Source organism: Hemiscyllium ocellatum, chromosome 21, assembly GCF_020745735.1.
Source record: "Hemiscyllium ocellatum isolate sHemOce1 chromosome 21, sHemOce1.pat.X.cur, whole genome shotgun sequence".
Lineage (NCBI taxonomy): Eukaryota > Metazoa > Chordata > Chondrichthyes > Orectolobiformes > Hemiscylliidae > Hemiscyllium > Hemiscyllium ocellatum.
This window is the reverse complement of record NC_083421.1, coordinates 16,962,084-16,976,207: the sequence shown is the minus strand read 5'-3', so window position 1 is coordinate 16,976,207 and position 14,124 is coordinate 16,962,084. Positions and strand designations below refer to the sequence as shown.

Sequence of the window (14,124 nt, the reverse complement as noted above, 5' to 3'; positions counted from 1 at the left end):
CATTTCAGTAGGCAACTCAGAGTGAACCATATTGTTGTTGGTCTGGAGTCATTTGTAAGGACTACAGACTGTCTGTGTGGATTTTGCACATTCTCCTAGTGTCTGGGTTTTCTCTGGGTGCTCCAGTTTCCTCCGGCAGTCCAAAGATGTGCAGGCTAGATGGATTAGCCATGCTAAGTTGCCCGCGGTATCCAGGGATGTGTAGCCTAGGTAGATTAACCATGGGGAATGCTGAGTTACAGGGATAAGGAAGGGGACTGAATCTGTGTGGGATGCTGTGTGGGTTGTTGCAGACTTGATGGGTTAACTGGCCTGTTTCCACGCTATAAGGATTCTGTTCTATGAGTTCCTTTCCTAATTGGTTGGGCTTTTATGAGAATTAACGATAGCTTCACAGTCAGCAGGTATTTTATATGAATACACAAAGTATACTGTTTTTATATATTTTGTTATCTTTACTACAAATATGTATGCTATTTTAAGCTGTTAAGAGTAGTATAGACCTTAACCAGTTACCAGATACTCACCAACTAGCTAGCTCCTTTCCCTGTAGTCGAGCTCAGGAAATACTCAGCTTTCTACTCCATGTCCTCAGCTGCACTTGTTTGCAATTTTAAGGTACTTTTTAATTGACTTGTTCAGAGATGTTAGTGCCCACCTGAATTTTGATTCCACAGTTGCAGTGGTGGGATTTGGACCTGTATTCCCAGACACTGGGCCAAGCCACTTTCTTTCCCCCATGGTTAAATCACAGCTGACCTGTAATGTAATTGATGGCTCAAATGATTTCTTTGTGAATCCACCTACCTCAAACTGCACAAGCAGAATGGATATTCCACATTGCAGTGGAAATGTCATTGAGAGTGCTGCTTAATTTAACTAAATTTTAAAAGATCACAGTTGGTAAAAATTTAAGTTTCTCTATAATGTCTTGACATTGGAAGAAGGTCAAAGTGAGTGGAGTCTTTGATTAACACAAACAAAATGTCTTCTGTAAACATTATATTGCCCAAATTGAATCCTTGACAGAGTTTAGAGGGTATAAAAGCAGAAGGTGACAGAGAAGCTCAAGGTCTGGAAGCATATACCAAGAAAGAAATAGGGTTTACATTTCAGGCTCCAAAGAAGAGTTATTGGACTCAATACACTGCCCCTGTTTCTGTTTACAGATGTTATCTGATAAGATGGCGGTGGAGTAAGGCTTCTGAACCTAGGGTTCGTCCACTCCGTCCACTTTGCTTTTTGTTTCTTTTCTTTCTTTGTTTTAAACTTACATTCTTCTTGAAAAACCTGGTCACGGCAACAACATTGGCGGTGTGCGGGCCCAGCAGCATGGACACATTGCTGCAGAATCAGGTGACAATTTGGGTTCCTGGCCATTCTAGAGCCGATTTATGGCTGCGGCGATGGAGGAGGGGTTAAGGCCTCAGCAATGTCTGCATCTGATGCCGATTCACGGTGGAGGCGGGTTTGGGCGAGATGGGCTTGAAGCAGATTCATGATGGTGATGGAGTTCAATTTAGGCCAGTGCATTACCCTCTGGCGCCGATGACATCTGCATTAGCAGGTGCATTAAGGACTCATAAGTGGTGAGGGTATTGGTGGAGGCGAGATGGTGACTTTCTTTCCAGTGACGGCAAAGGGGACTCATGCCTGGCCATCAGAGCCATGGTCCATCGGCAGGGCACTAAACAAGAATGACTTTAAAGTTGAACACTTTTTCTTTATTTTTTCATTTTTCTGCCTTTACATTCCATGTTTTGTTTATTTTCAGTGTTTCAAGATGGTGCCAGAGAGTGGTGACACTATACAACACATTTCACTGTATTTTGTAACAAAATGCACATGACAATGAATAAATAAGACCTGAGTTTCTCTGTCATGTTCTGTTTTTGTTTCATATTCCCAACATCCACAGGACTTTGCTCCTATTTGAGAGTTCAGAGGGTTATTGGGAAAGTACAAGGCAGGGTCAAATAGGAATCACCAGTTGATCAGGAACCAGTTGGGCGGCACGGTGGCACAGTGGTTAGCACTGCTGCCTCACAGCGCCAGAGACCCGGGTTCAATTCCAGCCTCAGGCGACTGACTGTGTGGAGTTTGCACGTTCTCCCCGTGTCTGCGTGGGTTTCCTCCCGGTGCTCCGGTTTCCTCCCACAGTCCAAAGATGTGCAGGTTAGGTGAATTGGCCATGCTAAATTGACCGTAGTGTTAGGTAATGGTAAACGTAGGGGTATGGGTGGGTTGCGCTTCGGCGGGTCAGTGTGGACTTGTTGGGCAGAAGGGCCTGTTTCTGGGTCTGTAGATTGTGAAGGAGGAAAAATGGTCTTTACGTGATATGTACTTCTTGTCAGATGTGGGAGTGTGACTTGGGTGAGATCAGTGAACTCAGCCCAGACCTTGTACTTAGTGAATCAATGATGCTGCTATATCTGAATAAATAGTGTTGCCTCAGGTAAATGACTCTGACTGTAGTGAATTTTGTGTCTCTGCTGTAGGCTGGTGGCGTTGTAGGGATCGATATGGAATGGAGGCCCACATTTGGAATGTTAACTCGTTCCCGAGTGTCTCTCATACAGATTGCGACGAAGAACTGTGTGTATCTTCTGGACTTGCCTCAGCTTGTGAACCAGTCTGAATCAGAGAGTCGGCGAGCTGAACTCACCTACTTTATTCAGACTCTATTCACTGATCAAACCATAACAAAACTAGGTACTTATAAACTATAACTAGAGAATGTGCACAGTGCTTTTATTCTCCCTCTGGCAACCATTCCCATTACATTTCTATTCCTGATGAAGGGCTTATGCTCGAAACGTCGAATTCTCTATTCCTGAGATGCTGCCTGGCCTGCTGTGCTTTGACCAGCAACACATTTGCAGCTGTGATCTCCAGCATCTGCAGACCTCATTTTTTATTCCCATTACATTCCCCACTGGAATCCCAGTTCCAAATGCACTCCACAGTGGAATTCCAATTCCAAATACACTCTCCACTAGAATTCCAGTCCCTATTACATTCCCCACTGGAATTCCAGTCCCCGTTACACACCCCACTGGAATTCCAGCTCCCGTTAGACTTTCCATTGGAATTCCAGCCCCCTTTACACTCCGTCCTGGAATTCCAGTTTGTACAGCACTCTTGTCTGGAATTCCAATTCCCATTCCTATCATCCTCAGATCTCATTCTGGAGTCCTATTTGCTATCACACTCCCCAATTGTGACCCTGTTTCCATTGGATTCTATACTGGGAACACAGTTCAGTGTATTCCCTTTTGTACTTCCAGCTCCATTGCACTCCCTACAGGAGTAATGTTGTGTTGTATGTGTGTGTGCTCCCCTAATCTAACATGGTATTTAAAGGAAGATACCTCCATTGAACTTGGCTTGCTCAGATGCTTTGTTGCGCTTCGTTATATCCCTGTTCGGTAGGTGCAGACTCTGTATGACCAGTTGACATTATGATCTAGAATAGCTCCATCATTGACACTTTTACATAATTCTGATTGGATGCTGGGTAATCCAAGATGGAGGACAGAAAAAATTTCTGGCTGTAAGAGTTGCTCCTTTTTTGAGGTATTTTAGGTGTTGCAGGTTATTTCCTCGAATTCCAGGAGCAGCAATTACTGTTTTATATGCTGTTGCATTGTTTTGGAACTTTGGAAAAAAAAAGTCAAAACAACAGCAGTTTTAAAAGGGAGAAGAACAGACAAAGGAAGCACATGGCGGGGTCAGTGCAGGAGAGAGAGAGAGAGAGAACCTGCACAGTTACTGCCTTTGCTGTTTGAATTTGTGTATCGCTGGACATCAGAGTGCACCTGGGAAAATTAACAAACAATGAAATTCACAACTAATCTTGGAGGAACTGTTGGGCGAAGGTTCACGCAAAGAATCAGATAAGTTAATTGTTGTTTTAAATCTATCCTAGAGAAAGGCTGCAGTAGTGGGTACAGTGGATTCTACCTTGATTATGTTTTGGGAGATAAGTCTCTTGATTAAACTTAAAATATAAGCCATAGCTATTAATTTAACCTGTGACAGTGTTTGTAGAGGAATAAGACAGTGTTATTTTCTGGGTCTGTAGATTGTGAAGGAGAAAAATGGCCTTTACAGTGATATGTACTTCTTGTCAGATGTGGGGGTTTAAAGAGAGTTTAATGGTTAGTGCAGATTATATCTGCCACAAATGCTGTTGGATCTTATCAGATCAAGTGGATCGGTTGGAGAGACAAATAGAAGCGATGAGGAATTTGCAACAGCAACAGTATGTGATGGATGAAAGTTATAGAAAGGGGGGAAAGTCTCAGATACAGTCACATAGATGGGTTAACTCCAGGAAGGGTAAGAGAGGTAGGTAACTAGAGCAGGAGTCTTTTGTGGATATACCTATTTCAAACAGGAATGCTGTTTTGGAAAATGTAGGGGTTGATGGATTCTCAGGGGAACGTAGCGCAAACAGCCAAGTTTCTGGTATTGAGACTGGATCTAATGCAGGAGAAAGTGAGGACTGCAGATGCGGGAGATCAGAGCTGAAAAATGTGTTGCTGGAAAAGCGCAGCAGTTTGGGCAGCATCCAAGGAGCAGGAGAGTCGACGTTTCGGGCATGAGCCCTTCTTTAGGGCTCATTCCTGAAGAAGGGCTCATGCCCGAAACGTAGACTCTCCTACTCCTTGGATGCTGTCTGACCTGGATCTAATGCAACAAGGGGTACGTTGGCTTCCAAGATATCAATTGTGTTAGAGGATTCTGTAGTCAGAGGTACAGACAGACGTTTCTGTGGCCAGCAGAGAAAAAGCAGAATGGTGTGTTGTTTCCCTGGTGCCAGGATCAAGGATGTCTCAGCAGGGATGCAGAATGTTCTCACGGGGAGAGGGGCCAGCAGGAGGTTATTGTCCACATTGGAAACAACGACATTGGAAGGGAAAAGGTTGAGACTCTGAAGGGAGAGTTAGGTAGAAATTTAAAAAGGAGGTCCTCAAGGGTAGTAATATCTGGATTATTCCCAGTGCTACGAGCTAGTGAGAGCAGGAATAGGAGGATAGAGCAGATGAATGCATGGCTGAGGAGCTGGTGTATGGGAGAAGGATTCACATTTCTGGATCATTGGAATCTCTTTTGGGGTAGAAGTGACCTGTACAAGAAGGACGGATTGCACCTAAATTGGAAGGGGACTAATATACTGGCAGAGAAATTTGCTAGAACTGCTAGGGAGAATTTTAACTAGTAAGGTTGGGGGGATAGGACCCAGGATGATAGTGGGGAAAGAGATCGATCTGAGACGGGTACAGCTGAGAACAGACGTGAGTCAAACAGTCAAGGCAGGTAGGGACAAGATAGGACTAATAAATTAAACTGCATTTATTTCAATGCAAGGGGCCTAACAGGGAAGGCAGATGAACTCAGGGCATGGTTAGGAACATGGGACTGGGATACCATAGCAATTACAGAAACATGGCTCAGGGATGGGCAGGACTGGCAGCTTAATGTTCCAGGATACAAATGCTACAGGAAGGATAGAAAGGGAGGCAAAAGAGGAGGGGGAGTGGCATTTTTGATAAGGGATAGCATTACAACTGTGCTGAGGGAGGATATTCCTGGAAATACATCGAGGGAAGTTATTTGGGTGGAAATGAGAAATAAGAACGGGATGATCACCTTATTGGGATTGTATTATAGACCCTCCAATCGTCAGAAGGAAATTGAGAAACAAACTTGTAAGGAGATCTCAGCTATCTGTAAGAATAATAGGGTAGTTATGGTAGGGGATTTTAACTTTCCAGACATCAACTGGGACTGCCATAGTGTTAAAGGTTTAGATGGAGGGGAATTTGTTAAGTGTGTACAAGACAATTTTCTGATTCAGTATGTGGATGTAATTACTAGAGAAGGTGCAAAACTTGACCTCCTCATGGGAAATAAGGCAGGGCAGGTGACTGAGGTGTCAGTGGGGGAGCACCTTCGGGCCAGCGACCATAATTCTATTTGTTTCAAAATAGTGATGGAAAAGGATAGACCAGATCTAAAAGTTGAAGTTCTAAATTGGAGAAAGGCCAATTTTGACAGTATTCAGCAAGAACTTTCAAAAGCTGATTGGAGGCAGATGTTCGCAGCTAAAGGGACAGCTGGAAAGTGGGAAGCCTTCAGAAATGAGACAGCAAAGAATCCAGAGAAAGTATATCCCTGTCAGGGTGAAAGGGAAGACTGGTAGGTATAGGGAATGCTGGATGACTAAAGAAATGGAGGGTTTGGTTAAGAAAAAGAAGGAAGCATATGTCAGGTATAGACAGGATAGATCGAGTGAATCCTTAGAGTATAAAGGCAGTAGGAGTATACTTAAGAGGGAAATCAGGAGGGCAAAAAGGGGAGATGAGATAGCTTTGGCAAATAGAATTAAGGAGAATCCAAAGGGTTTTTACAAATATATTAAGGACAAAAGGGTAACGAGGGAGAGAATAGGGCCCCTCAAAGATTAGCAAGGCGGCCTTTATGTGGAGCCACAGAAAATGGGGGAGATACTAAATGAATATTTTGCATCAGTATTTACTGTGGAAAAGGATATGGAAGATAGAGACTGTAGGGAAATAGATGGTGACATCTTGCAAAATGTCCAGATTACAGAGGAGGAAGGGTTGGATGCCTTGAAACGGTTAAAGGTGGATAAATCCCCAGGATCAGGTGTACCCGAGGACTCTGTGGGATGCTAGAGAAGTGATTGCTGGGCCTCTTGCTGAGATATTTGTATCATCGATAGTCACAGGTAAAGTGCCGGAAGACAGCAGGTTGGGACAAGCCAGGGAACTATAGACCAGTGAGCCTGACCTCGGTGGTGGGCAAGTTGTTGGAGGGAATCCTGAGGGACAGAATGTACATGTATTTGGAAAGGCAAGGACTGATTAGGGAAAGTCAACATGGCTTTGTGCGTGGGAAATCATGTCTCACAAACTTGATTGAGTTTTTTGATGAAGTAACAAAGAAGATTGATGAGGGCAGAGCAGTAGATGTGATCTGTATAGACTTCAGTAAGACGTTCGACAAGGTTCCCCATGGGAGACTGAATAGCAAGGTTAGATCTCATGGAATACAGGGAGAACTAGCCATTTGGATACAGAACTCGCTCAAAGGTAGAAGACAGAGGGTGGTGGTGAAGGCCTGTGACCAGTGGAGTGCCACAAGGATCGGTGCTGGGCCCTTTACTTTTTGTCATTTAAATAAATGATTTAGATGCGAACATAAGAGGTACAGTTAGTAAGTTTGCAGATGACACCAGAATTTGAGGTGTAGTGGACAGCGAAGATTACAACAGGATCTTGGCCAGATGTGCCAATGGGCTGAGAAGTTTAATTCAGATAAATGCGAGGTGCTGCATTTTGGGAAAGCAAATCTTAGCAGGACTTATACACTTAATGGTAAGGTCCTAGGGAGTGCGGCTGAACAAAGAGACCTTGGAGTGCAGGTTCATAGCTCCTTGAAAGTGGAGTCGCAGGTGGATAGGATAATGAAGGAGGACTTTGGTATGCTTTCCTTTACTGATCAGAGTATTGAGTACAGGAGTTGGGAGGTCATGTTGTGGCTGTACAGGACATTGGTTAGGCCACTGTTGGAATATTGCATGCAATTCTGGTCTCGTTCCTATCGGAAAGATGTTGTGAAACTTGAAAGGGTTCAGAAATGATTTACAAGGATGTTGCCAGGGTTGGAGGATCTGAGCTAGAGGGAGAGGCTGTACAGGGTGGGGCTGTTTTCCCTGGAGCGTCGGAGGCTGAGGGGTGACCTTATAGAGGTGCATGGATAGGATAAATAGGCAAAGTCTTTTCCCTGAGGTTGGGGAGTTCAGAACTAGAGGGCATAGGTTTAGGGTGAGAGGGGAAAGATATAAAAGAGACCTAAGGAGCAACCTTTTCACACAGAGGGTGGTACATGTATGGAATGAGCTGCCAGAGGATGTGATGGAGGCTGGTACAATTGCAGCATTTAAGAGGCATTTAGATGGGGAAGGATTTGGAGGGATATGGGCCGGGTGCTGGCAAGTGGGACTAGATTGGGTTGGGATATCTGGTCGGCATGGACGAGTTGGACCGAAGGGTCTGTTTCCATGCTGTACATCTCTATGACTCTAACTAAATACCCACTGACAGCACCCAAAGGCCCCGGTTTTTGAGTTCACGCCTCATCATGTGGTTTGAAATTGTTTGTTATCTTGTTGTGAATGCTTATTTATTTTTGCAGGTTACGCTACAACAGGGGATTTGCGGACTCTGTCTACAGCCTACCCAATGTTAAAGGATGTGGTGCAGCACACAGCAGGAGTATTGGACCTTTTGAATGTGCACAGAGAGGTTTGTTGCTGGTCTGCAGTTTGGAACTATTGTTTAGAATGGAATTTCATTTTGGTTGTGTTGTTTCATTTAGCCCCTCAACCTCTTGATTGAGTCCAACTGCCCGCAGAAATATCAATGTTGATCTACATCTAAAAGCTTGAGAGCCGCCTGTTCCTAGTTCTCAGTTTCCTTAGAAATCCTGTTTATCTCTTGTTCTAATCCTTTTTGTAGTCCCAATTGCTGGGTACTCCCTGCTGGATACCCAGTTCCCATTAGAATCCATGCTGGAATTCCATCTCTCATTATCTGCATTTTAAGAGTGAGGACTATAAAGTCTTTTTTAAAGTGTTATGGTCTGCAGTTATTCAAATCCCCAGCCCTTTTAAAATGAGTGAATATAGACTAGTCTGTCGCTGTTAGTTAGGATAAAAATCATACTACATTGGTTGACAGATTATCTGACATAGCAGTTTCTGTCGGCACCGTCGTTGATATTTCCTGGGTGCTGTTATTAGCTCGAGGCCTGTTTTGAATGTATGATTAAGTTTCCTTTCCAGAGATTGGATATGCACATTTTGATTGAGGTTCGAGAGGCTATTAAAGGACTAAATATTTTTGATGTGATGGTGAATAAAAAGTTGTTTTTATAACAGTCTACTTAAGATTTAAAATCCTTGAATGAGTTTCATGAATGAGAGTTTTCTTTTATGAGCATTATATACATATGTGTGAAAGCTGAATTGTATTGTTAGAGGCTTAATCTCTTGTCATCTCCTCACGGTGACACAGTGACTCCATACTGCTGCTTTACAGCCCAGCCTCTGTCGACTCTCTGTCTGCGCACAGCACCTGGAGGAAAGCACCTGCAGACACGGGGGGTACGTGGAAACATTCACAGACAGTGGAATTGAAGCTGAGTCCCTGGCACTGTGAGGCAGTAGTGCTCACCACTGAGTCACTGTGCTAAAATATTAACATGTAAATTTTCAAATGTGTTATGGCCTCGGGAGAGACCAATAATCTTTACAAAGAAACTTAAGATCTTGGGAGTGATGGTCATTAGCTCAAAGAATGACATCAAGATTTCACATTTTATAAAATTTTTACTGTATCCAATGAGTAAAAATCTCTAATGACTAAACACCCTTTTATGGGCAAGTAAAACATTTTAAAGTAGAGACATAACCAATATTATCACTCCCCTAGAAGTGGGGTGGCACAAATGTTGTAGCAAATAATTGATAATTGCTTCCACATTCGAGTAGGTTGCTTCCCTTCCATTTTGCTACTCAAGAAACCTCTAATATGTGAAATGACTCACGAGAAGGGCTAGACTGTAGTTTTCTTCTTCAGCTCCAAGCTCGGGAAATTGTCCAGCCTTTCTCAACATTTAGGGTCATAGAGATGTACAGCACGTTTAGAGACCCCTTGGTCCAACTTGGCTATGCTGACCAGACATCCCAAACTAATCTAGTCCCATTTGCCAGCACCAGGCCCATATCCCTTCAAACCGTTCCCATTCATATACCGATCCAAATGCCATTTAAGTGTTGCAGTTGTATCAGCCTCCACCACTTCCTCCTGCAGCTCATTCCATACACTTACTGTGCATGAAAAAGTTGTCCCTTATGTCTCTTTTGTATCTTTCCCTCTCACCCTGAACCTATGCCCTCTAGTTCTGGACTCCTCCACACCAGGAAAGAGACTTTGTCCATTTATCCTAACCATGCCCCTCATGATTTCCTAAACCTCTGTAAGGTCACTCCTCAGCCTCCGATGCTCTAGGGAAAACAGCCCCAGCCTGCTCAGCCTCTCCCTATAGCTCAAATCCTCCAACCCTGGCAACATTCTTGTAAATCTTTTCTGAACCTTTTCAAGTTTCACAACATCCTTCCAATAGGAAGGAGACCAGAATTGCACGCAATATTCCAAAAGTGGCCTAACCAATGTCCTGCACAGCCGCAACGTGACCTTAAACAGTGGCACCACTTTTGCCAACCTCCAGCCTTCCAGCACCTCACCTGTGACTGTTGATGATACAAATATCTCAGCAAGGGGCCCAGCAATCACTTCCCTAGCTTCCCAAAGAGTTTGAGGGTACACCACTCAGGCCCTGGGGATTTGTCTACTTTTATGTGTTTCAAGACATCCAGCATTTCCTCCTTTGTAATATGGACATTTTTCAAGATGTCACCATCTATTTTCCTACGTTCTATATCTTCCATGTCCTTTTCCACAGTAAATACTGATGCAAAATACTCGTTTAGTATCTCCCCCATCTCCTGCGGCTACACAGAAAGGTAGCCTTGCTGATCTTTGAGGGGCCCTATTCTCTCCCTAGTTACCTTTTGTCCTTAATGTATTTGTAAAAACCATTTGGATTCTCCTTAATTCTATGTGCCAAAACTATCTCACGTCCTCTTTTTGCCTTCCTGATTTCTTTCTTAAGTATACTCCAACAGCTTTTATAGACTTCTAAGGATTTATTCGATCTATCTTGTCTATACCTGACATATACTTCCTTCTTTTTCTTAACCAAACTGTCAATTTCTTTAGTCATCCAGCATTCCCTACACCCACCAGCCTTTCCTTTCACCCTAACAGGCATATACTGTCTCTGGACTCTGGTTATCACATTTCTGAAGGCTTCCCATTTTCTAGCTGTCCCTTTACTCGTGAATATCTGCTCCCAATCAGCTTTTGAAAGTTCTGCCAAATACCGTCAAAATTAGTCTTCCTCCAATTTACAACTTCAACTTTTAGATCTGGTCTATCCTTTTCCATCGCTATTTTAAAACTAATAGAATCGTGGTCGCTGGCCCCAAAGTGCTCCCCCACTGATACCTCAGTCACCTGCCCTGCCTTATTTCCCAAGAATAAGAGGCAACTTTTTCACGCAGAGGGTGGTACGTGTATGGAATAGGCTGTCAGAGGAAGTGGTGGAGGCTGGTACAATTGCAACATTTAAAAGGCATTTGGATGGGTATATAAATAGGAAGGGTTTGGAGGGATATGGGCCAGGTGCTGGCAGGTGGACTAGATTAGGTTGGGATATCTGGTCGGTGTGGGCGGGTTGGACCGAAGGGTCTGTTTCCGTGCTGTACATCTCTATGATTCTATGACTCTAATTGGTCAAGTTTTGCACCTTCTCGAGTAGGTACATCCACATATTGAATCAGAAAGTTTTCTTGTTCACACTTAACAAATTCCTCTCCATCTAAACCCTTAACACTATGGCATTCTCAGTCTATGTTTGCAAAGTTAAAATCCCCTACCATAACCACCCTGTTATTCTTACAGAAAACTGAGATCTCCTTCCAAATTTGTTTCTCAATTTCCTGCTCACTATTGGGATGTCTATTGTACAATCAGAATAGGTGATCATCCTTTTCTTATTTCTCAGTTCTACCTAATTAATGTGCCTGGACGTTTTCCCAGGAATATCCTCCCAAGAGCAGCCATAATGATATCCCTTATCAAAATTGCCAGTCCCCTTTCTCTCTTGCCTCACTTTCTATCCTTCCCGTAGCATTTGTATGCTGGAACATTAAGCTGCCAGTCCTGTCCATCCCTGAGCCACCTTTCTGCAATTGCTATGATAAAACTTGCTTTTCATACTGACTGAAGGTTCCTACCCATGCTACATGTGTGAATTGTTTCTCTTCTTAAGATGCAGGCCTGATTAATTCTTTGTTCTTGCCCTCTCCCTTTCAGTTATATAATGCTGATGTGAATAACTCCTGCATTTGTTTCTATTAGTGTGTTTTTTCATAATGTGAGCTGCTTGATTACTTCACTCAGAACGATCAGATCTGAGAGTTTGTATTGAATTAAACTGAGAATCCTTTCTGAACGATGTTCAGCTACAGAAAGTGCCAAATCGAAGACGGGACAGAAACCGAAGTGTGGGAGTGCTGGTGTCAGAGGATGGTGTAGACTCTGGAAACAGCCACGTTGAAAAGGGGCTTAGTCTCCTTGTGCAGTGTGTGCTGGGGAAATCACTGGACAAGACGGAGCAGCTAAGTAACTGGGAGAGGCGACCTCTCCGGCCCCAGCAGATCATTTATGCAGGTGAGCAACGCCTGGTGAGCTCACTGTTCCATTGTTACCCAGATCTAATGTAAAATGGTCACTCTGGCAGGAGTTTGTGCTGAGAAACCTCTTGTACTTCTTTGCATTCTGTGATCTCAGTTACAACGTGAGAAAGACCTTTTGAACCATTAGGATTTGGGATCAGTGAACGCAGGGCTAGGCTGTCTGTCTGATTAGATTACTTACAGTGTGGAAACAGGCCCTTCGGCCCAACAAGTCCACACCGACCCGCCGAAGCGCAACCCACCCATACCCTTACATATACCCCTTACCTAACACTACGGGCTTAGTCTCAGTGTTGATAGCTTTGGCTCAATAAGTGTCGAGATCATAAATCCAAATCTCAGTCCCTATTTTGTTTTTGAGGCCTTAACGTGCACAAGTTTGCTGCCAAACTTTGTTTATTTCAATTTCGCATAGCCTAGATCCCTGTGTGTGAAACCAGCACATGTATTCCACTGAGAGTCACTGCATATAGAACGATATCCCAGTGAGTGTGTTTGTGTGTGTGTGGGACTTTCCCCTAGTGAGAGTCAGTGCATGTGGGACTGTAACCCAGTGAGAGTCAGTGCGTGTGGGGGACTGTAACCCAGTGAGAGTCAGTGCGTGTGGGACTGTATCCCAGTGAGAGTCAGTGTGTGTGGGAGACTGTAACCCAGTGAGAGTCAGTGCATGTGGGACTGTATCCCAGTGAGAGTCAGTGTGTGTGTGGGCCTGTACCCCAATGAGGGTCAGTGTGTGCGGGACTGTACCCCAGTGAGTGTCAGTATGTGCGGGGACTGTAACCCAGTGAGAGTCAGTGCGTGTGGGACTGTATCCCAGTGAGAGTCCGTGTGTGTGGGACTGTATCCCAGTGAGAGTCAGTGCGTGTGGGACTGTATCCCAGTGAGTGTCAGTATGTGCGGGACTGTATCCCAGTGAGAGTCAGTGCGTGTGGGACTGTATCCCAGTGAGAGTCAGTGCGTGTGGGACTGTATCCCAGTGAGAGTCAGTATGTGCGGGACTGTAACCCAGTGAGAGTCAGTGCGTGTGGGACTGTATCCCAGTGAGAGTCAGTGCGTGTGGGACTGTATCCCAGTGAGAGTCAGTGTGTGTGGGACTGTATCCCAGTGAGAGTCAGTGCGTGTGGGACTGTATCCCAGTGAGAGTCAGTGTGTGTGGGCCTGTACCCCAGTGAGTGTCAGTGTGTGCAGGACTGTACCGCAGTGAGAGTCAGTGTGTGTGAAACTGTACCTCCTCTTAAGTGAAAAAAAATTGGACAAATGGGAACAAATGTTACTATGTGCTCTGCAGCCTCTGATGCCTACTGCCTGCTGGATGTATATGATGCTCTTTGTCGAGAACCACAGCGCTTTGGTTTGAGCTGCAGCCTTGAAGAGTTTTTGATGCTCAAAGTAGAGAAGAAGGCGAGGGGACTGAAACAAAAGAGAAACAAGAGCAGTCCAACTCTCCCCTTCCAGGTAGGAAGTTGCACAGGCATATACGATTCATCAACAATTTAAAAGATATGAGTGTGATTGGGGGCAATGGGAGCATTGATGGAAGGAACACTGAATTCAATATGATGTTTCAGGGAGTGCAGTGTCCGAGAATGCTGCAATGATTTTGTAAGCATGGGGAGGGCTAGAGGGTGCAGGGTACTGTCGAGAAATGGTCGGCAGGTTGAGCAGGTGCAGAGGGAAATTGGTGCATATTTCTGAGACAGCGTGTTGCT

The 14,124-nt window shown here is 44.3% G+C and overlaps 1 protein-coding gene across 13 annotated transcripts in view; it reads left to right on the top strand.

Moving 5' to 3' along the window:
* Positions 1-14,124, top strand: part of exd3 (exonuclease 3'-5' domain containing 3) — a 390,852-nt gene that overhangs the window by 170,105 nt on the left and 206,623 nt on the right. For all 13 annotated transcript variants that reach the window (XM_060841203.1, XM_060841204.1, XM_060841205.1 and 10 more), the window contains 4 exons: positions 2,499-2,712; positions 8,227-8,336; positions 12,182-12,389; positions 13,704-13,870. In XM_060841203.1, coding sequence (XP_060697186.1) covers positions 2,499-2,712; positions 8,227-8,336; positions 12,182-12,389; positions 13,704-13,870 — 699 coding nt within the window. The remainder of the gene's footprint in view (positions 1-2,498; positions 2,713-8,226; positions 8,337-12,181; positions 12,390-13,703; positions 13,871-14,124) is intronic.